The 24,782-nt window shown below is 38.3% G+C and overlaps 1 protein-coding gene across 1 annotated transcript in view; it reads right to left on the minus strand.

Annotated features, from left to right (window-relative positions):
- CNTN5 (contactin 5) overlaps positions 1–24,782 on the minus strand; it is a 649,216-nt gene that overhangs the window by 614,989 nt on the left and 9,445 nt on the right. The window contains exons 3-4 of the mRNA XM_055548167.1: positions 3,349–3,472; positions 3,050–3,225 (exon numbers count right to left, since the gene is read on the minus strand). Coding sequence (XP_055404142.1) covers positions 3,050–3,225; positions 3,349–3,472 — 300 coding nt within the window. The remainder of the gene's footprint in view (positions 1–3,049; positions 3,226–3,348; positions 3,473–24,782) is intronic.

Below are 24,782 nucleotides of genomic sequence, written 5' to 3' on the forward strand. Positions count from 1 at the left end.
CTAGACAGCAAATTGAATCTTTGTTCTGTCTTCTCTATTAACTGTATTTGCATTTCCCCCCAAAGATATCCTGGCCAAAAGATAGAACAAAGCCTAAAAGACTTGTATTTCATACTATCAACAGAGACATAACAGAATAGAGATGGGGAGCAATTTTGAGGCAATAGGTAAGTGACTGACTGCTTCCACCAGGCATTTTATGGGTTCTTTTGAAGAATGAAATTGCAACCCACTCCAGAGTTCTTGCCTGGAGAATCTCAGGGACCCAGGAGCTGGTGGGCTGTCATCTATGTGGTTGCACAGGGTCAGACACGACTGAAGCGACTTAGCAGCAGCAGCAGCTGCAGCAGCATGCATATGTATAGCCTCCAAAACACAACAGCAAGTCAGGTGCGACAGGGATAGTGAGAGCAGAGTAACAAGACACTACTAATGATTGCATATTTTACCCATATGTTTAAGTTATTAATAAAAATAAAGCAAGTATTGTTGTAAATTAAGTTCAGGATAGCTTGATGCTGAGTAGGTAAGATAGGTAAGTGGGCAGGTAGAAGGTAGGTAGGAGGCAGGTAGGCTGATTGAGAGAAAGCTTTCCTTGCCTAGTCTTAAACTGTAAATGCTGGTGCCACCTTATGCACTCTACATGGGGTGAAGTATTTGATAGCAGTGGCTGTTTTGTTTTGTTTTTTTTTTTTAATATCTTAGGAAGGTACAGTCAAATAGACACCTAGAGTCTTCCAGCAAGTAGATTTCTGCTCTGAATAATGTAGAAAACATTGCATATTTTGTATCACTGCTGATTTAGGAGAAAAAGAGGCAACTGAGAATTGGTATACTTGTGTCAGATAATATAAACCAAAGAAAAAGTTATAAGCCACTGGTATTAGTACATGTTTCCTGGATTTGCTGCACCTGTCTTGAAAAGACTGCACTATTGAACAGTGTTTCCCGATCTATTTGCCATGAAGTGATGGGACTGGATGCCATGATCTTAGTTTTCTGAATGTTGAGCTTAAAGCCAACTTTTTCAGTCTCCTCTTTCACTTTCAACAAGAGTCTCTTCACTTTCTACCATAAGGGTAGTGTCATCTGCATATTTGGGGTTATTGATATTTCTTCCAGAAATCTTGATTCCAGCTTGTGTTTCATCCAGCCCAGCATTTCTCATGATGTACTCTGCATATAAGTTAAATAAGCAGGGTGACAATATACAGCCTTGACGTACTCCTTTTCCTATTTGCTTCATGGCAAATAGTTGGGGAAACAATGGAAACAGTGACAGACTTTATTTTCTTGGGCTCCAGAATCACGGCAGATGTGACTGCAACCTTGAAATAAAGGACACTTGCTCCTTGCAAGTAAAGCTCTGGAAAGCCTAGACAGCATATTAAAAAGCAGAGACATTACTTTGCTGACAAAAGTCTGTCTAGTCAAAACTATGATTTTTCCAGTAGTCATATATGGATGTGAGAGTTGGACCATAAATAAAGCTGAGTGCAGAAGAATTGATGCTTTTGAACTGTGGTGTTGGAGACTCTTGAGAGTCCCTTGGACTGCAAGGAGATCCAACCAGTCCATCCTAAAAAATCAGTCCTGAATATTCTTGGAAAGACTGATCCTGAAGCTGAAATTCCAATACTTTGGCAACCTGATGCAAAGAGCTGACTCATTTGTAAAGACCTTGATGCTGGGAAAGATTGAAGGCAGGAGGAGAAGGGGACGACAGAGGATGTGATGATTGGATGCATCACCGACTCAATGGACATGAGCTTGAGCAAGCGCCAGGTGTTGGTGATGGACAGGGAGGCCTGGTGAGCTGCAGTCCATGGAGTCACAAAGAGTAGGACCTGACTAAGCAACTGAACAACAAAAAGGATACTTTTAAATCTACATATTGAGAAATATTAGATTTCTGTGATGTGCTGCATAATATTTAAAAAAAAAACAAAAGTATAGTTAGTCTACTATATTGGTATATTTGGTGTATACAGTCTGAACTCTTTAGCCAATTCTACTTTAAAAGATAATGTTTTGATTTTTCTAGTACCTAGCTCGATTTTCTCCAAACTGGATCCATTATCATTTTTTTCCTTCCCTTTTCTCCTTCACACTCCTTTAACAGGGTGTCTGGGTTCTGGGTTAATTAGACATAATATGTGAAGAAGATTACAAAGAGAAAAATCAATTATTTCATTCTTCAGGGTGCAGTTTTAACTTAAAAATCATTTTGTGATGAATTACATAGCCATTATAGTTACATTTGAATTATTAACACCAAGATCCCTGGCCCTCCTATCTATTTCTCAGTGATTATAATCCTCAAGAATTTAAATTCAATTAGGATTACTCACTAAAAAATGGTACAAATGTTTTTTTCACCCAGTATCTATCCTCAAGTTTGTGTAAGACTCATAATATGTAAAATAATTTCAAGAGTTTCAAGAAATCTATACATTTAGTTAATTATATATATGATATATTTTAGAAAATATATATAGTATAGATATATGAATGAATACATGAGGTACCTTTTTTCCGATTAAAAAAGAAACTGGGACACTTGGAAGGGAGGTTATAGTCAGAATCTGAAATAGCACTTCAGAGGTATTTCTTTGGTTTTTTGACTAGAAGGAGAATTTTTAGAATATGCTGTCTTATGTCCAGAAGAATCTATAGCCAATAGTGACTATCATAGGCAGTAGAAGAATATCAAGTAAGTAAATATTTTAAAAGCAGATAGAAGTAATTAAAAACCTACTTCTTACTAGATTTCAAAAGATATTTGAATTCTAAAACTTAATCTGCTTTTATGAACTGAATTTTTAGCCTCCCAAACTACTATTTATGTGAAGAGGGCACATATTTCAGGGGATTTAAAAATATGTCAGGAAGAAGCACGTTGTTTGCACAGTTCTAAGCATGACTAGTTTATACTATTATTTTAAAATTCGAAATCATAAGCTCTTGCCTAAATAAACTTCAAAGCTATACACACACACACACACACACACTATACATGTATATATGTAAAGAGCAATATTTTACTCACAGGCAAACTGAAGAATGACTTCTCGACTAAGAATACTTCCAAATGTGTTGGCTGCCAAACACTGATAATGACCAGAATCCTTTGCTTCACTTGGATTGCTTATAATAAAGGCCCCGTCTATCAAACTGTAGCGATAATCACTTTCCAAATCTATTTCTGTTCCATTTCGAAGCCATCTTAGGGAAAAATCAGAAGACAAAATGTAAAAATTACTTAAGACATAATACTCCCTGGGTGTATCAGAATCTCACTGAAAGGAATTTTTAAGAAAAGAAAAATGATTAATAGTGAATTTCTACCTGTAATTGGGAATTGGGTTGCCACGAGCTTCACAATTCAGTGCTACTTTCTTTTCATCAGAATCAGTCGGGAAAATTATATCATCTGGTTCTTGCACAAACACTGGTCCGTAATCCACACTTTCTGTAAGGACCAAAAAGACACACTTTAAAATTTCTTGAAATAGCAAAACATTTTTTTCTCCATTATGTCCCTACTCAAAATTCTTGCTCTTTCCTCGTGCTGAACAGGCTTATTACCAAAGAAAGGTATAGCTGGCAAATGATATTGTTTTAGTAAATTGCAGAGACCTAAATAGATGTTTTTCTCTACTTGACCAAGATGGCTTTTAAAAAATATGATACATGAAATGTAAAGACACACATCTCAAGCATAGGTGTTGTACATTTTAAAATATATCTTTAAATTCACCAAAAGCAGAGCTAATGAGGTAGTAAATAAAAATATTAATTTTTAAAAAACTGAAATTGTAGAAGTCTTAGAATGTTGAAAATAATATATAATAAAATCATGAACTAATACTTTGCTACTACTTGGGTACTATAGATATGAAAATGTGGGTCCTCATGCATTTTTCACATATTCCTTTCTTCACTTATTCAATCAAGCACTGCTGCTGCTGCTAAGTCACTTCAGTCGTGTCCGACTCTGTTTCGACCCCATAGATGGCAGCCAACCAGGCTCCCCCGTCCCCAGGATTCTCCAGGCAAGAACATTGGAGTGGGTTGCCATTTCCTTCTCCAATGCGTGAAAGTGAAGTCACTCAGTCGTGTCTGACTCTTAGCGACCCCATGGACTGCAGCCTACCAGGCTCCTCCGTCCATGGGATTTTCCAGGCAAGAGTACTGGAGTGGGTTGCCATTGCCTTCTACTAGATCTCAAAGCACTTTAAATACCTCTCATAGAAGCCTTTAAGACTTTACAAAACATCAAACAACAATTAATATAAAGGTAACATTTTCTGTCTGAGAAAGTATCAGAGCATTTCAATCTTTAAAACCACAGCTGATAATTTTCTTAGACATCTGGTAATCAATAAAAATTATCTTTAATATCTTTAATAGATAACATATTTGGCATTTGGTTCAGTAAAAATTAAACTTCTCTTGAATTTTGAAAAACATCATGTTTTTCTGTTTATAACTGGACATCACTATTAATAAAACATACATTTACATAAATTGGCTAAATCACTGCAAATAAAACTAATTTTAAGTTACAAACCTTCACACTTTTTAGTCAAGGATGTTTATCTTACTTTAGCATGACTTTCAAGCACCCTGGTTTAATTTCAGAGAATCTAAAGTTATGGCTTGTGAAGTATTTAATGACAGCTGGTTTGATGCGAGCAACTCCTCCCTGGCTGTGGTTTCCTCTCCCCGTTATCACAGAGAGATAGGGCTTACCACCATTCTGTTTAAATTCTTCAGTTTTCTGCTGTAAAACTGTTGTCAAATGTTCTATAGCCTCATCCACATGCAGCCCATGGAGGTCTAGAACATTCTGAGGCAGTAGGGAGGCACTGACTTTCTCAAGTATCTCCATGGTAGCAAGGTGATTAGCTTCTTTCATCTTCTGCTCATGGAGACTACCCTGCTGGGCATAAAATGTGGCAACGTTTTTTCTTCCCCATCCGATAAGCTTCTTTTGCCTTGCTGTAGCATTCCATCCTCTTCTGTTGGTGCAGGAAAGCTTCTTCCCCTGTAGTCATCATATTCTGGGTACTCAAAGTCCTGGAAAGATGGTTCATTTGGTATATCTTCAGTCTCTTTCAATTTCTTTGCCTTTTTCTCCTTAGACTTCTGTGCAGTATGAGAAGTGATATTCTCATTTTGGTGAACAAATTCTTGTGCTACCACAGGGTCTCCTTTAAGAACACAATTTAGAAATTGCACTGTGTGTTCTAATGAATAGTTGTGGTCCTTGAAAATGTCCACCAGGAAATTTTGGTTAATGGCTGGAAATATCTTAAAGAGTTGCTTCTCCTTTAGCTTAGTGGCACAATCTTTCTCAAACATAAGTGGATCCCTTTTCAAATCATGCTTTTCCTGTAAGGCAATTTCTTCTGACATTATTTCTCTGAGTGATACTTTTTTTTTTAACTTTGAATGGTCCAATGATCCAGTAAGGGTAGCATTTCAGGTGCTGCTAAGGTCTTCAGTAATTTTTTGCCTGTTCTCTGAGATGATTTTTGTTCTGAATTATCAAGACCAACATGCTCAACCAGGGAAGGATCTTGCATTAACTTGCCACAAGATACCTCTTCTTGTCTTTGTTGCTTCATTACAGATTCTTTCCATTTCTCATGAATCACTTTAGCCAGATTCAGATCTATATGAATCACGCAGTCCTCAACTGTTAGGGACCCTGAATCAATACCTACAGGGCCAAATAATTCATTGAGCTGAAAAGCCAGTTCAGGGGGCAATGCCAATTCAAGACAGTCTATGATCAGAGATTTGGTTGTCACTGGAGTCGGATTCAGTGTCTCAGCTTTATCTTCTCCAGTAACTCCAGGTGACAATGCACTCTCTGCCATTAGAATTGTCTCCATTTCCTGTTCCTCTTCAATCATAAATTCTTCTGTGTTTAGAAATTTCACATAGTCCTTTGGAAGATTTTCATTTTTATTTTATATGCATAGTTATATGCATACCTAGTCTCAGTAGCATTCTGAAATGTGAAATTAGGAAAAAGTAAAACTTTTTCTTCTTTTACTAATCATAAATTTGATTACATGATAACCTTAGATTAATATTTTCAACACTGGCACAAAAGACATTTGGGGATATTCTTTGTTGTGAGGGTTTTCTGTGCACTGTAAGATGATTACCATCATCCCTGGCCTCTACCCTCAAGATTCCAGCAGCACACCTCCCCAAAATGCAAGAATGAAAAATGTCTGCAGACCTCATTAGATGTCTCATGGGGTCAAAACAACCCTTGTTTAAAGCCACTGTCTTGGAAAATATGAAGAGCAAAGATTTTAGGAAGAACATTTTTCCAATGTCTGTGTTAAACAGGTGGGATATTTACATCCTCTGTGGATAACCACAGGAAAATATCAGGAAACAATTCAAGAATGAATAGTCTCAAAAAATAAAGACTTAGCAAATTATTACTGAAAAGATGTACACCTCCATATTTAGAATAATGAGTTTAGAGTAAATTGATTTGCTTTCTTGAAAAGTACTCTACAGCCATTCACTTTTGGACAAAAAGAAACATGGTATTCCAATCATCCTGATACAAATTGAATACTCACAATGGCCAATACCAACAAATATTTTCTTTGAGTTCTCCTGGAAAACCTAACTGAGGTTCTTTTCCCTAATGTATTAAAAAAAAAATTACATGAGAGTAACTAAAATGTGTTATTCTATATGAAATTCTACTGCTATTTTACTTTAAAAAAGGAAAACAAATAAGATATTTGATAAATAAATAACTAGAGGAAATTATTGTCAAAATATCATGCTTCATGTTTTGTATCATAATGATATTCTTAAAATTTGGAAAAGCACATGTAACCTCAAAATCTCAATTAGTATTAAACTACATAATCAAATCATGAAAAGGAATAATTTCTTCTGGACTTTACACATTAAAATATAATCTTGTAAATTGACATTATAAATATCTATGATTTATAAGAATAAATGTTAATAAATATATTTTATACTTTTATACATTTTTTAAAATTCTTGAGCTTTAGAGTCAGACACTTGAATTCAAATTTTAAAACCATCTTGAGTCAACTACTTTTATACTTTGCTGCTTCATTTACTAATTGTAGATAATAATGTCTCCTTTCAATATTATTATGGAGATATATCAATATTTGTAAATACTTAGTATGTCACAGTTCAGTTCAGTTCAGTCACTCAGGCGTGTTTGACTCTTTGTGACCCCATGAATCACAGCACGCCAGGCCTCCCTGTCCATCACCAACTCCCACAGTTCACTCAGACTCACGTCCATCGAGTCAGTGATGCCATCCAGCCATCTCATCCTCTGTCATCCCCTTCTCTTCCTGCCCCCAATCCCTCCCAGCATCAGGGTCTTTTCCAATGAGTCAACTCTTCATATGCGGTGGCCAAAGTATTGGAGTTTCAGCTTCAGCATCAGTTCTTCCAATGAACACCCAGGACTGATCTCCTTTAGGATGGACTGGTTGGATCTCCTTGCAGTCCAAAGGACTCTCAAGTGTCTTCTCCAACACCACAGTTCAAAAGCATCAATTCTTCGGCTCTCAGCTCTCTTCACAGTCCAACTCTCACATCCATACATGACCACTGGAAAAACCATAGCCTTGACTAGACGGACCTTTGTTGGCAAAGTTATGTCTCTGCTTTTCAATATGCTATCTAGGTTGGTCATAACTTTCCTTCCAAGGAGTAAGCATCTTTTAATTTCATAGCTACAAGTACTCAACAAATTATAATTAATAAGAGTAATAACTAAAACTTACTTGTGTCATAATTACTATATGCCAGACATTATACTGAATAATTTATATGCAATATATCATGTAACACTCATAACAATGTGACTAGAACTAATTTCCACATTTTATTTTTTCACAGAGCAGTAATTTTTCATTTTTATTTGTAAGAGTAGTATCCTTTATTTTTAATTAACTTTTATTGAAGTATAGATGATTAACAATGCATTAAATTCAGGTTTAGAGCAAAGTTAATCAGTTTTATATATATTCACACTTTTTTAGATTCTTTCCCATATAGGACATTAAAGAGTATTGAGTAGAGTTCATGTGCTATACAGTATGTTTTTATTAGTTATCTATTTAATTTCCCCATTTTATAGAAGACAAAACTGAGGCTAAAATCAATTAAGCAAATTTGTATAGCAAATACATTATAAATTTGGGACATAAATTCAAGGTTGTTGGAATACAGAACCTGATTATCACTATCACTGTTGTTACTACCACTATTACTATTATTTATAATAACTATTATTATTATATTTAAATAGCATTCACAAAGCACTCTTGTATATTACTATTTAGTTATCTGAGCTGAGTTTCATAATTATTTGTAATTCAAAGTTGAAAACACTGAGCTTCTGAGAGAAGATGTCTTCAAAATTAGCACATTGTGAATGGTTGATTTAATTAATGTTCTATGGTTCCAAATCTTAGACTCTGAAAATTGTCAAAACAAGACAAAGGAAATAAAGGCTTTCCAGACTGGGGAAAAGCAGAACGCTAAGATTTGCTAAATTACACACTGCAAAGTTAAAGGACTAGTCTGAAAAACACATATTCTATTATGAGAGCCCATACTCTGTTAGAAACATCTGTTCATTGTCACTTCTGAAAGCATTTTAGTGACTTAGTGAGCCCTCTCTCTCCCTCTCTCTTTCTGTTCCTCTTTCTCTTGTTTTTCTCTTAGAAATAAAGTTCATCATAAAGGGCAGAAAAGCCTGTATCTATGGTGAGTTTCCCAGTCCCTAGCAAAAGGGTGATCAAAGATGCTTCTATTTCTGAAGGGATTAGTTTTTAAAGTTCGATACCAATAAGGTATAATTACAAGTAAACTCAGACAAACTAATTTGAGGGCTTCCCTGGTGACTCAGTGGTAAAGAATCCTCCTGCAATGTAGGAGTGGATAGCGGAATCTGGTGGGCTTTTCTCCACATCCTCTCCAGCATTTGTTGCTTGTAGATTTTTCGATGATAGTCAGTTCTGACAGGTGTGAGATGGTAGTTCCTTGGCTTTGATTTGAACTTCTCTAATATAATTAACAATTTAGAGATTTTTTTTTCATGTGCCTGTTAGCCATTTGAATGTCTTCTTTGGAAAAAATATCTATTCAGGTCTCCTTTTTATAGCCCAGAATTTCACTTGGTAAACGAAGGATAGTACACCCACAAGGCATTTTGGCCGGCTGACCCTGAAGGAGAGGCTTCAACCTGTCTTGACTCCCTCCTTTTACACTTTTTGTCTCCTCCCCCTGAGCCTGCCCTATGCAGATTAGGGCTAGCACACATCATCAGTCAGGAAGGGGGTGTTCTATTGTCCTTTTGTAGTGACCTAGGCAGGCCAAATCTTGGAATAATTTCATGGAGCTGCTTTTTCACCACCTCCTCAGTGGGTGTTCACCTGAGGTTCCCACTCCAGGTCAGAGGATTTTCCCTTTGTTCCCTTTTCATGGGCTTTTCCCCTTTCTTTGTCTTTTAGCTGCCACCAGTTTGGACTCCTTTTTCTATTATAATTACTTAACATTCCCCCCTTAAGAGATGGGAGGCCCAGTTCAATAGGAATAGGGGCATTGAGGTCTCTCTGGCTACTTCCTGCTGAGCTGAGACATTGAAGGGCATGGGGCCTTGGTCTCTTGTTAGTCTCAAGCCTCAGAGTCCTTATAGACCTGTCTGTCTAAGGGTGAGTGAGTTTCCTTGGCTAAGACAAACCAAGAGAGAACGAACATAGCCCAGAGTTAACTCAAGAGTTATCCCAAGAAAGCTTATCCCCAAAAACTTAATTTTGGGGGTATTCATTAGAATGGTGCTTATTGATAGTTCTGAATAGGTATTGGAGAACTCCCAGAAGGTCACAGGTGTATTGAGTGTCCTCTTCTGTTTTCTTCCATGTGAACTGGAGTTCAGCCTTTGTGGACCCATCTTTCCAGACCATAATTAAGACTTGAATCCCTGGGGCATATAGTGGTGGCCCTTCAGAATCTTTTGGGTCCTGGTTGACATCTCATAAACATATTTCTTCTTGGAATTGCCCAATAACCATGGTGTAAGACCGTGGCATAAGACCAGAGGGTCTGAGTCTCTGGATCCAGGAAGAGGTCATTGACATAAAAAAAAAGGGTCTCCCATATAGTGTCTCAGAAGGGCTAAGATCAATCTGTTCCTTAGGGGCAACATGGGTGCAGAGGGGAGCTATTGGTAAAGCCTCCTTTAATCTGAGAAAGGTCTCCTGAATTATCTTTTTTATCACTGATTTTAAGAATTGGTTGGCTCTCTCGACTTTTCCTGAAGACTGAGACCTCCAGGAACAATGGAGGTAATAGGTAATGCCCAATGCCTTAGAGGGGCTTTCCTGGGGGTTTGAGGGTACAGAGTCTGCCTGTCATGTGGGATCCCTGTGTTTGAATCCCAGGTTGGGAAGATGCCCTGGAGAAGGAAACAGCAAGCCACTCCAGTGGAAAATTCCATGGACAGAGGAGCCTGCTAAGCTACCGTCCATAGAATTGCAGAATCACACACGACTGAGCAACTTCACTTCACAATGCCTTAGAGAGCCTTTGGGTGGTTTTAAAAGTAAATGATGTTCTATTGTCTTTATGTAGTGACCTAGGCAGGCCAAATCTTGGAATAATTTCATGGAGCTGCTTTTTCACCACCTCCTCAGGCTTCTTAGTCTCAGTGGAAAAGCCTTCAATCCATCCTGTAAAGGTATCTATCATGACTATCATGTATTGATATCCTTGAGAAACTAGCAACTGGGTAAAGTCCATCTTCCAGTCCTTTCCTGGGTAGGTCCCATGTCATTGGATCAGCTGGACTAGCTGTGGTCTTTGAGTTCTTTGGGGGTTATTTAATTGGTAAGTGAGACACAGGGAGACCACTTGACTTATAGTCGTTCAGAGGCCTGCTCCTCTGAAGGATCTTTCTAGTAATGTTTGGAGGGCCTTGTCCCCTAGATGAGTGGTGGCCTATGAGGAGTTAACCAACTCTCATTGGAGGTTCCTCAGCAGAAAGAGGAGCCCCTCTTTTTGGAAACACCTCACATGATCTTGTTGAAAGCCCTCACTCTTAGCTCTAAGACTCTGCCCTTCAGTATATGAAGGTGTTCCTGGCAAATTAGTCTGCAGCAATAAGGTGGAAACCCCTATTAGGTTACTGTTTTGTAATGCTGCTCTCTTAGCTGCCGCTACCTGGTTCCCTTGAGCCACTTCTATACTCCATTTTCCAGTCTTCTCTACAGTGGGAGACTGCAACCTCAGCAGGCAGGTGGACTGCCTCCAAAAGCCTAAAGATTTGATCACCATACTTTATTGGGGACCCTCAGGTGGTCGAGTGGCCTCTTTATTTCCAAATACCAGCATATGCATGTAGCACCTGAAAGGCACACTTGGAGTCAGTGTAAATGGCTACTCTTTTTCCTTTTCCCAGCTCTAAAGCTTGAGTCAGAGCTATGAGCTCAGCCAATTGGACTGAAGTACCTGGAGCTAAAGGTTTAGTCTCTGTGGTCTCAAAATTGGAGACTACTTCAAATCCTGCCTCTTTTTTCTATCTAAGACAAAGTTGTTTCCATTGGTGTACCCGATTTCCTGAGGATTGGTCAGAGGGTCTTCTGACAATCCCTCTCAGGGTTTTGTCCAATGGTCCAAAGTTTCTAGGCAAGAGTGAAAGGGGAGAGAGTTCTCAGGGGTAGGCATGAGGGTAGCTGGGTTAAGAATCTCAAAAAAGGAAATAGTCCTGGATTTTCCATCAGCATTATCTGGTAATGCATGAGGATTATTTGATTGGACATCCATAAATGGCCACTCCCACGTAGGAGTTTTTTCACTTGGTAGCTGGTAAAAAATAAATAAATATATAAAAATAGCAAGAGAGTTTTAAAGCATCTTCTATTAGGGCTGCAAGCTTTCAAAAGCAGGGAGGCCAGCCTCAGGAGGTTGGGTTGAGCCTCTTCAATAAGTGAGTTAACTGACTGGGGCTCAGGTCCCAACCTTTGTGTTAATGCTCTCAAGGCTATTCCTTCTTTTTCATGGATGTATACTCGAATGCTTTTTCTGGGTCTGCAACTTCAAGGTGGGTGCTTAGGTTAAGGCTTGTTTTAGTGTTTCCTCTGCCTCCTTTTGCGGAGAAGGTAATGACACCCCACTCCAGTACTCTTGCCTGGAAAATCCTATGGACAGAGAAGCCTGGTAGGCTGCAGTCCATGGGGTCGCTAGGAGTTGGACATGACTGAGTGACTTCCCTTTCACTTTTCACTTTCATGCATTGGAGAAGGAAATGGCAACCCACTCCAGTGTTCTTGCCTGGAGAATCCCAGGGACGGCAGATCCTGGTGGGCTGCCGTCTATGGGGTGGCACAGAGTCAGACATGACTGAAGTGACTTAGCAGCAGCAGCTGCCTCCTTTTGAGGTCCCCACGTTAATGGGATTGGTGAGTATATCTCTTCTCAATAAAGGATTTGGACACTCAGGGACTATCAGAAACTGATGGGAAAATATCTGTACATCCCAGCAACAAAGAAGTGATTGGGTGAATCTTTTTGTAATTGTTTTCCTGTAGCACCCAAAATTGTACATGTTGGGGGGAGATGACTCCAGAATAGGAGATCAGGAGAGAGTAGGTAGCCCCACTGTCAACCAAGAAATTTTTGGACCTACCTGCCACATCCAGTTGCACCTTTGGCTCCAGCCCCATGATGGTTAATTGTTACAGGTGGAGTGGCTGGAGTGGGCCACTTCAGTCCTGTTAAACCATTGTGAAGGAAGGCTTGGCACTTGGCCTTGAGACTCTTGGGTCCCGAGGGCAGAGTGCCACCCAATATCCCAGTTGATGGCATATGTAGCAAGCTGTTTTAGGAGGCTTGCCATGGTATTGACACTTTCTGGCCCAATGTCCCACCTATCTACAGATTAGCCATTTGTCTCATGCCTTGTCCTTGAAGTTTTCCACAGGGCTCCCCTAGAAGGTGGCCAGCATCTGGGCATGCCTTGACTCTTTCCTTCTCTCCCTTTCCTGGGGCTTGGCCTCCCTCTCCTGTTCTCTGGTATCAAAGGTATTGGTGGCTGTCTGGACCATTTCATCTAAAGAGGAATCAGAGTCCTGATGCTATAGCTGTTGTAACTTTATCCTTATGTATGATGCAAATTGGGACAGGAATTTGTCCTTTAAAATCACCTGTGCATTGTAAGAGTCTAAATCTAGATTGGGAAACTTTAGTAGGGCCTGTTTTAGCCTTTCCATAAAGGCAGTGGGATTCTCATTGGGTTCCTGAGTTATTGCTGAGACCCAGGCACAGCACCACAGCACCATAACTAATAGGCTTCCTTCTGTTTCCATGGGTGGACTTCCTTAGGGTGAGTCTTCTGAAGCTTATCCTAGCCAGTACTGTTGCAATCTGAGAACTGGGCATCCCTGGGTCAGGGCGTAGATACCCAGGGATGTGGAGACAGGTCAACCTCCTGGAGACTGAATCTTCAGGCAAGTCGAGACTGGGCAGCCTCTTGCGAATTGGGTCCCTGGGTGGCTTGAGGCAGGTTGAACCACTCTAGGTAATAACAGAATTAATGATAAAGGAGTGGGTAGATGTTCGATACAGTGGAATGGAGATTTGATCCTGGGGTATATTCACAGCTTTAGGAAAAGAGTAGTAAGAGTGGGCCCAAATGGCCCGCAGGCTAACTCCCAAAGTGGCAAACATTGTCCCTGGAAGTCCAATTGCCCTCAAAGCGATTCCACCAACAGGAAGACTTTTAGCAGGCATTGTGTGTCTGCTGCCCACCCTAGCAGGTGTACTAAGAAGTGCTGTTGTTGCACATGTCTTAGGAAACATGGGAGATGAAGACCTGAATCTCTTGAGGGTACTAAACAGTTTTTCCCTCCCAAAGGCCAGCCATTTTCTGATTGTCCCACCAGAAAGTTGCAGAGGTAACATTGTGGGCCCAAACAAGGCTCATGCAAAGACCACAACTTCTGGAAATAGAAAAGCTAATAACCCTCCCAATACTTTGCAGAGAGTGGCATAGATGAAGGGAAGAGCTGGAGGACAAGAGGAGAAGGCAGTGAGAAGAATGTGCTGAGGAATTCCCTTACTATTATTACCCCTTATTATTCCTGAGGAATAACCTTCCAGGAAAGTGGCTAAACACTTGACTTGTGCCCACACAGCTTTCATTCCCCTGATCTTTGGCACAAGGGAAACTAAGGACAAAAGAACACTCATCCACTGGGCAATGGCTTCTGGGTACAATGGATGGTGGAACCTTCAGGACATGCCAGGGAGTAGCTCCTGACAGAATCCCTCAATTACATCCACAGCCGCTTGCCTGTTCACAGGGGCTATGAGCAGACACAAAGGAGAGATTGTAAAGGAATTAAGATTTTGTTAGCCATATGTGCCTTCCAGCCAGAGGCGAGGACCTCCTACCTTAACCAGAGGTCTTCTGGAATTGGAAACTGTGCTGCATGAGCTTTCTGCCACCTTAGTTTTTGCTGTGTCAGGTCCCACCACAATCAATCCCGTCACTTCTGCTATACTGGGTTTCTGTTGTGCTCAGCTTTCACTGAATGAACTTTCACCATATTGGGCTTCAGCTCTGATGGGCTCCCGGCTCACTGGGCCCAGCTGAGGTGGCTACAGCCAGGCTACATCTGGGTCATGGCACCAGATATGTTGGGAGAGGGTGTAGTATCCTCAGTCCAGTCTCACCACAATGAAGAGTTGAAAAGGCAAACCAGTATTGCACCTTGGTTGCAACTCAGAATTTTATTTGGTAAACAAAGGATAGTACACCCTCAAGGCATGAGGGCGGGCCAACACTGAAGGAGAGGCCTATACAGGTCTTCTTCCCACTTTTTAATTACATTGGCTTTTTTTTTTTTTTTTTTAAATACTGATTTTTATGAACTGCTTACATATTTTGGATATGAATCCCTTACTGGTTATGCTATTTGCATATATTTTCTCCTATTCAGTAGGTTGTCTTTTTGTTTTGTTAAAAGATTTCCTTTATTGTGCAAAATCTTTTAGGTTAAATTAGGCCCCATTTGTTTCTTAAATTAGGTCTTACTTGTTTCTTTTTGCTTTTGTTTGTTTTGCCTTAGGAGACAGATCCAAAATACATTACTGAGATTTATGTCAACAAGTGTTCTGCCTGTTATCTTCTGGAAGTTTTAAGGTTTCAGGTCCTGCATTTAGGTCTTCAATCTATTTTGAGTTGATTTTTGTATATGGTGTGAGGAAATGCTCTAGTCTCATTATTTCACATGTAGCTGTCACTTTCCAAACACCTTTTATTTAAGAGAATATCTTTCCTGCATTGCATATTCTTGCCTCTTTCATCATAGATTAATAGGTTATAGGTGCATGGGTTTATTTCTGGGCTCTCTGTTTTGTTCCATTGATCTATGTGTCTGTTTTATGTGCCAGCACCATGCTCTTTTGACTACTCTTGCACTATAATATTGTCTGAAGTATAGGGTCATGAAACTTCCAGCTTTTTGCTTTTTTCTCAAGATTGTTTTGTCAAATAAGAATCTTTTGTAGTTTCATGTAAATTTTAAGATTTTTTTCTAGCTCTATGAAAAATGTCATTGGTATCTTATTAGGGCTATCATTGTATATGGAGATGTTTTCAATTGCATGGCTATTTTAACAGTATTAATTATTCTAATCAAAGAGGTAGAGATATCTTTCCATTCATTTGTATAATATTCAACTTTTTTATTGATGTTTTATAATTGTCATAAAATAGATTTTTCACCTCCTTGGTTACATTTATTCCCAGGTGTTTTATGTATTCATTTATTGATGTGATTCTAAACAGGATTAATTTTTACTTTTTATTTCTGATAGTTCATTATTAACATACAGAAAAGCAAGATTTCTGTATTTTAATCTTGTATCCTGCAACTTTACTAAATTCATTTATTAGTTGTAGTAGGTTTTTTTGGTGGAGACTGTAGGGTTTTCTGTATGAAATACTATATCATCTGTAAACAATGACTCTTTTACCTCTTTCCCCACCACCCCAATTTGGATGCATTTTATTTCTTTTTCTTGTCTCATTGCTGTGGCTAGGGTTTCCAATACTATGTTACATAGAAGTGGCAACAGTGAGCATCCTTGATTTGTTTCTGAATTTAGACAAAAACTTTCAACGTTTCACCATTAAATATAATGTTAGCTGTAAGTTTGTCATAAATGACCTTTATTATGTTGATATATGTTCCTGGTATATCCAGTTTTATGTCAGATTTAATCATGAATGGAGGTTGTAGGTTTTTAATTTTTTTCTGTATCTATTGAGCTAATTATTAATTTTAATCCTTCATTTTGTTAGTGTGGTGTATCATGTTTGATTTGCAAATGTTGAATCATCCTGTGTCCCTGGAATAAATATGACTTGATCCATAGCTTATGATCCTTTTTGTATATTTTTGGATTCAATTTGCTGATATTTTGTTGGACATTTTTATATGTATATTCATCAAAGATATTGGCTTATACTTTTCCCTTTCTGTAATTATTGTCTGGTTTTGGTATCATGATAGTTGCAGCCTCATAGGATGAATTTTGGAGTGTTCCATTTTCTTCCATCTTGGAAAAAGATTGAGAAGGATAGGTTTAGTTCTGTATATGTTTAGTAGAGTTCTCATGTAAAACCATCTAATCCTGTAGCTTTGTTTGCTGTCTTTTTTTTTTTTTGGTTTAATTACATTCACAAATTTATTTTCAGTACTAGTGATCAATCTATTCAAGAAGTCTGTTTTTTCTTGATTCTATCTTGGTGGTTTGTATCTTTCTAAAAATTTGTTCATTTCCTCTAAGTTGTCCAGTTGGATGACATATAACTTTTCACAACATTCTTGTGATTTTTTTTTTCTTTTGTAGCTCTGTGATATCAGTTGTTATTATCACCCCTATTTCATTTCTTATGTTGTTTACTTGGATCAGAAATCTCTTCAGTTGCTTTTACTTTATAAAATTTATTTTTATTTTTTATGTTCTATTTGGATGGTTTTATTATGTTATCTTCCAGATAACTTATTCTTCTCTGTCACTTAGTCTGCTACTCATCCTTTCTAGTATTTTTTGTGATTTGTCAATTGAATTATTTATTTTTGATTGGGTCTTTTTTATATTTTCTAGTTTCATATTAAAATGTTCAATTGTGGTCATGAATTTGCTCAGTTGTGTCCAACTCTTTGTGACCCCATGGACTGTAGCCCACCAGGCTCCTCCATCCATGGAATTTTCTAGGCAAGAGTACTGGAGTAGGTTGCCATTTTCTAATTCAGTTAACATTTTTGGTAACAATATTTTGAATTCTTTATCTGATAACATTTCTGTTCATTTGTTTTTCAGGAGTTTTCTTTTATTCTTTCCATTACAAATAGTTCCTCTGACTTTTTATTTTACTTAATATTCTCTGGCTCTATGAATTTAACTGAAACAATTGCCTATCCCAGTCTTAAAGTGATATTTTTTATGTCAGAACCTCCCTATGCAAACTGGGTGTATCTAATGCCTTTGGTAGGAGTGCTGATGTGAAGTAGATGCCAGTCACATCTTTCCTCAGGGTGTGCTGGTAGGTATCACCTTGGTAGGAATGGGACTGGAGATGGAGGAGCTAAAGCTGGCACTGAGTATGAGGTAGGATTTCCTCATACCTCCGTGTCAAGCATAGGATATGACCCCAAGTTGCTGGAACAGAAGCCCTGAGGATTGGGTTCAAAGTGGCTCTATTCTCTTTAAGTGTATATTTATTTTCTCTCCCCAAACCAGGTGCTTTGCCACAGAAGAAGAGGGAAGATGAAGCAAGTGAGACTCAAGGGCAAGCAGAGCTTCAAGTGCTGCCTGTGTAGGCGGCTGTGGCTCTGATCAGGGGCAGCCTTGGGTGTGAGCTCCATTTGTTTCTCACAGCTGATCACTGTCCCCTTCTCTGCTGCCTTCATTACCCTCTCACTGTTGTGGAGTCATTTCACAGGGGTGGCAGGACCCACATGGACTCTAAGCACAAGATGGGGGATTAGCTTTAGTGGAGCAGTCACTGTCAGGGCCTAGGAAGCTTTGGGGACATGGCTTGAGGAATGCCTTCTAGGTTTGGACCACCCTCCCTGGGTTATGCCCCAGGACTAGGTAGCTTCTGTATCCCTTTGTGGTGTCATTCCTCCAGGCTGATCTGCTCCAGATCCAGAGCTGTGCTGTGCCATGGAGAGAGTGAGGTCAGAGCATTTACTTGACTTGGACTGTGGCATGCACCATACAGTGGTTGGCTGTGGGAAACCCGCAGCCACAACAGCAGATCTCTCTCTGCCCCCTGCCTTGGAGCTATTTAGCATGTATAGACCCCTCATAAGTGTACTGCAAGCTTTTCCAGACCTTCTATCTGATCCAAACATATTCCATCCAGCCAAGGAGGTTTGTCTACTCTGTGTGGGACTCCAGCAATGGGACACCCTGTCTGTGGCTTAAGTCACTCACTCCCCAGGGCGGGTATCTACTCCTATAATCTTCTTTGTCCACTGAGTCCCTTTTCCAGGGGCACAGGTTTTGACTCAATTGCTTTTCTTCCCTTCCTGCTCAATTGCATGTGTATCTTCTTAAATTCTTACTCGTACAGGACTCTTGCCAGTTTACAGTTTATTTTCAGTGAAGATTGTTCCACATATAGATCTATTCCTTTATGTGTATTTGTTGGAGAAGTTGAGCTCCATGTATTCTTACTCCACCATCTTTTCTTCCCTCCTAAGACTTCATTTTTCTGGAAGATTTCTTCATTTGTTTCATCCTCTTCATACCATTTAGGCATACATTGGCTTTTTTTTAAATGTCTGCTTCATCATCTCTGTAAGAAGTTTTTTTATAAAGTATTTTTTATATTTTTGATATAGGTCATTTTTAAAGACTTTATTGAATTTGTTGCAATATTGCTGGCACTGTTTTTTTATGTTCTGGTATTTTAGCCATGAGGCATGTGGGATCTCAGCTCCCTGATCAGGAATCAATCTCATGCCCCCTGCACTGGAAGGCAAATTCTTAACCACTGGACCACCGCAGAAACCTCCTGTAAGAAGTTTGTGTTTTTATCATTTTCCTATTTCTTTGACTTTCCAAATTTGTTTGCTATGCTCCTATCTTTTCAGTTGCTTCTATATTACCAATGATGCTTTCATTACTATATTACTAACGATGCTTTCAATCCTTTAATGGTTTTATTTTTCCTTTTCATTTGTTTCCTGCACTCTAAGAATTGCTTCTTATCTGTTTCTGTTATCTTGTCATATGTACTTTGACTCTATGTGCTCTTTAAACTGTTCATACAATGTCATTTGCTGCCTCAGAGGAAGACAGTTGTTGAAAAAGTTGAAAACATAGATTTTGTTCAAGTTATGGAGGAGTCTACATATGACAAACAAATCTCTGACCTGGCCAACAACCAAAAACAAACTGAGTTCTACTAACAACTGCATGAGTGTGGTTTGAAGTGGAACTTCATCGGTCAATCCTTCAAAGGTGAATGCAGCTGCAATCAACAGCTTGACGGACATCTCATCTCATGAGAGAGCTTAAGCCAGAACTACCCACCTAAACTACAGCTAGATTCCAGACCCATAGTCTCTGTGAGAAAATGAATGATTATTGTTTCAATTTGCTAAAATTTGAGGTAATTTTTACATAATAATAGATAATTAACAAGATTTTCATCTCTCCATATTACTGATAGAAAAATGTGTTTAAGACAAGCCATAGCTATGAAAGCTATAAACTTCCCAGAAAAATAAAGAATAAAAATACCATTTGCAAGTAATCATACTTGGGAGAATGAAAATTCTTGATTAAAGTATTATTGAGCCTCGATGGACATGAGTTTGAGTGAACTCTGGGAGTTGGTGACGGACAGGGAGGCCTGGCGTGCTGCTATTCATGGGGTCGCAAAGAGTCGGACATGACTGAGTGACTGAACTGAACTGAACTAAACTGAAAGTTTTAGAATTAGAGGGATAATCTTTCAATTCTAATAATCCCTTGGAATTTATCCAATCATAACTTCATCACTTTTAGTAATGTATGAAGACTTAACCAATTACTGTTTTGTTGTTGTGTCAGACACTCAGTCATGTCTAACTCTATGAGACCCCATGGACTGTAGCCTGCCAGGCCCCTCTGTTCATAGAATACTCTGGGCAAGAATACTGGTGTGGGTAGCCACTCCCTTTGCAGGGGATCTTTGTGACCCAGGGATCAAACCTGGGTCTCCTGCATTGCAGGCATATTCTTTTACCATCTGGGCCAATTGTTAGGATTCTCAAAAGTGAAGTGTGTCTTGAAATAAGAAACATGTTTGTGTCCTAGATGATGACATCTTTTGATTCAATTCTGTTCTAAAATACAGTTTACTTAAGATTTTACTATAATTGAATTGATTAGCACATCAATAACACAATTTACAGAAATTATGATTAAGATTAAAATATGAAGACTCTACTAAGAATATCTTCTGCTCCCCTGATAGAATATTATGTAAAATAAAAATTTAAACAAAATATTTTTAACTTTAAATTCTAATTCATTAAAAAACAAATTTGTTTTAACATAATCAATAAACTGAACCATTTTAATCATAATAAATTAATAAATGAAGAAGAATATTTTAAGTGTCTACTTATACTCAATGTCAAAATGATCATCTGCAGTGAACTTTTATGTCACCATTAACACATAATTATGTTTGATAGATTTTGCCTATTCATGTGTGACAGGAATTGGCTAGATGCTCATTAATCCCATTTATTCTTCCTAAGAATATTGGAATACTTTATTTAACCTTTCTTATGATTGTACTGGGACTCCAATGTGACTTGTTTCTGGACTGAAATAATATATATGAAACCCATCGCTTTTTCACCTGTCAATTAGCTAATGGTAAAGGAGCCAACTCATTGGAAAAGACCCTAATGCTGCAAAAGATTGAGGGAAGGAGGATAAGGGGATGGCAGAGGATGAGATGGTTGGATGACATCACTGAATTGATAGACATGAGTTTGAGCAAGCTCCAGGAGATGGTGAAGGACAGGGAAGCTGGAGTGCTGCAGTCGATGGAGTCACAAAGAGTCAGACATGACTGAGCAACTGAATAACAAGAACAAAAGAAGAAATAGGCACCAGTGAGGTCCCAATAGATATCACAGATGTTACATGGTTCCCAAACTCTCCACGTAGAGAATAACGTATTGAACAACCAAGTGGAACAGGATGTGACTAGAAAAGAAACATATTGTGTCAAGTTATTTGTTATAGCATCCAGAATTATCTTGTCTTGATTGATATTACATTTAAAAGCAAAATAACTTTAAAGCTTCACAGTTTGATTAAGAAGCAGTGGTCACTGAAGCATATATCACTAGATTATAGAACCTTACTTATATTCTCCTTTCTTAGTTCAGGCCTTTGAACTACTACTTAAAAGGAATCCAAATTGGAAAAGAAGAAGTAAAACTCTCACTGTTTGCAGATGGCATAATCCTCTACCTAGAAAACCCTAAAGACTCTACCAGAAAATTACTAGAGCTAATCAATGAATATAGTAAAGTTGCAGGATATAAAATCAACACACAGAAATCCCCTGCATTCCTATACACTAATAATGAGAAAATAGAAAGAGAAATTAAGGAAACAATTCCATTCGCCATTGCAACGAAAAGAATAAAATACTTAGGAATATATTTACCTAAGAAACTACCTATAAAGAAACTAAAGACCTATATATAGAAAACTATAAGACACTGATGAAAGAAATCAAAGAGGACACTAATAGATGGAGAAATATACCATGTTCATGGATCGGAAGAATCAATATAGTGAAAATGAGTGTACTACCCAAAGAAATCTATAGATTAATGCAATCCCTATCAAGCTACCAACAGTATTTTTCACAGAGCTAGAACAAATAATTTCACAGTTTGTATGAACTACTACTTAGTTAAGTATATTCCCAGCCCAACGGCCTATGAAAGGAGATATTCAATCATTCAGCCTTGTATCTAGCTGTACCAGTTTTAGTGCTCCAGTGTTTATAACTGGCTTTCTACTTAATCCTTGAACCCTAGTCCTTCTTAACATGACCAAATTCTGAAAATGGGTTTTAACCCCATGTCTCTAGTTATAAATCCTATTTTGATAACCTTTCTAGATGGTCCAGGGTCATTATTTAGACATTTGTATTATATGTATGTTATGGTTTTTATTTTGTATTTTCACATGGTTGACTTTCACTGTACAGTCACGTAGTCAAGTCTGACTCCATTTTTGATATTTGACTGATGATGACTTTCAAGCCACATCACTTTCTTCCTTTTACCTCACATCAGGGAAAGATGACACTCATCCCTCCCTTGACTCAAGTAAGAGAGTTCATAACATGCAAACTCAAACTACATAAGAACTCTCACCCCAGTCCCACACCCCAGCCATGACAAAATTAGTGCCACTCATTCCCTCCCATTCCATTCTCAAGCCATTTTCAGACCAACCTATCCTGCTCTTGTCAGAAAGCTTCATAATGTGAATAATAAATCCTTTCATACCTTTTGGTGTATGTGTAGCATTATTAGTCTCAGCATTTGAACTGATTTTGTGCTATGAATTTTTGATCTTGTCCTCTGTAGGGCAATCACATGGCAGGTTAAGGATCAGTCCACCTAGGAAGGTGACAGTTTTTGAGGGAAGTATATATTCCTCCCAAGAGGTTTGCATCCATGGAAGTAATAGGTCTTCATGACAGTAACTACAATGTTAAAGTTTACATGTGAGAAAAGTAACTCCTGAGTTTCTCTAGATAGCTTTTTCTTAGGTTTATATCATCCAAATTTTGGGGGCAAGATGGCCTTACTTTTGACTGGAAGCCAGGGGCTAGGTTTGGAAGAAATTATGTAGACTAGCATAAATTCCAAATGTTTGCATTACACTTATAAATCATTCCTCTTTCTCCTTTTCCCTTTTGTTATTCCCAGGTTGTAGTAAAACTCCATCCTTTCAGGTCTCATCATGTCCAAAAAGCAGTATAGAATTTATGAAAAAATGCTGCACATCCATCTTTAGGCTAGTGGTTCTCAAATTCTTTTAATAAATGTTTTATAATTTTCCTCTTATTATTGATAAAGGGTATTCTAACATACCTATATATTTTTTTAGTCTAATGAAAGGGAAAATATAAATAAGCAACATTATAAAATAATATTTAATTCAATATGTAAGTTCTCCAGAACAATTATAATAGAAGACATAAAGAAGTAAAGCTTGCTTTCATTGATAAAACCCCTTGAATGTAGCAGCTACAAATATAAACTGATCTAAGTGTAATTTAATCACATATTGCCAGAGTTATTGGTGTTAGGTGATGTGATTTTCTAAATGGTCAACAAATTCTGTTATTATTGACAAAACTAAATATAATCTTGCTGTAATTTACATATTTTTCGCTGACACATCCATTATATATCAAAATACCTTGTGTATAATATAATACAGAGAGATTCTTGCTACAGAAAATTTTAGAGAATTTTCACTCCACTTAAAAGTCCTATACTTTATAATTATAGGTCATTTAGCACTCCCAGTCTCAACTCTCTGAAGTAGCATATTTGAATCAAAACTAAGACAATCAAAACTACTCCATAAATTTTAAAAACACCTCTAAAGTAGAAGTATCACCACTTCTTAGAATCAGATTAGAACAATAAACCAGATCCTAAAGTTAGCATGGTATTGACAGTAGTCTTTAGACAGAGATGCCTAAATAGGAGGATGAAGCTCTACTATGAAATGCGACCCTGATGTCCACATGTCCTTCTCTTAGTGAAGCTTCTTGAAGCACTGGTATGTCATTTTGTTTATGGAGACGTTGGTTTCCCTTGTAGAGTCATGTTAGGATCAAGCTGACGTCTCATCCACTCTAATCCTCTTTGAAATTTCTACCACTTATTGATAGACTATCCAGATACTAACTTTTTTCCTTCCAGAAAGCTTTTAAGTATCACCTTATGTGAGACTTTCACAACCAGGTTCCCTAGGGAAGCCTTGCTTTTTGGTTGGGTCATGTGTTTTCAATTGTTTCCTGAGTCTTCCAAGCATTACCAATGGGGTTTCCCTGGTAGCTCAGATGGTAAAGTGTCTGCTTACAATGTGGGAGACCTGGGTTTGATCCCTGGGTTGGGAAGATCCCCTGGAGAAGGGAATGGCAACTCACTCCAGTATTCATGCCTGGAAATCCTATGGACCAAGGAGCCTGGTGGACTACAGTCCATGGGATCACAAAGAGTCAGACACAACTGAGTGACTTCACTTCTAGATTATAAACTTGTCTTTCAGACTTATATCCTCTTTTAAACAACTACTTATGAATCCACTTTTCTCAAGTTAGTTGCACAGTCGTGTCTGACTCTTTGTGATCCCATGGACTGCAGCCCACCAGGCTCTTCTGTCCTTGGTATTCTCCAGGCAAGAGTACTGGAGTGGGTTGCCATTTCCTTCTCCAATTTTTCTCAAAGGTTAAGCCTAATGCCAGATCCAATGTTCTCCACCTACTGTTTCTTTCTTTCCTTTTTTTTTTTTTTAGATTGGTCACTCAGTGGTGTCTAATTCTTTTCTACCCCATGGACTGTAGCCCACCAGGCTCCTCTGTTGATGGAATTCCCCAGGCAAAAATGTTGGAG

The sequence above is a fragment of the Bubalus kerabau genome, chromosome 15 (assembly GCF_029407905.1).
Source record: "Bubalus kerabau isolate K-KA32 ecotype Philippines breed swamp buffalo chromosome 15, PCC_UOA_SB_1v2, whole genome shotgun sequence".
NCBI classification, from domain to species: Eukaryota; Metazoa; Chordata; class Mammalia; order Artiodactyla; family Bovidae; genus Bubalus; species Bubalus kerabau.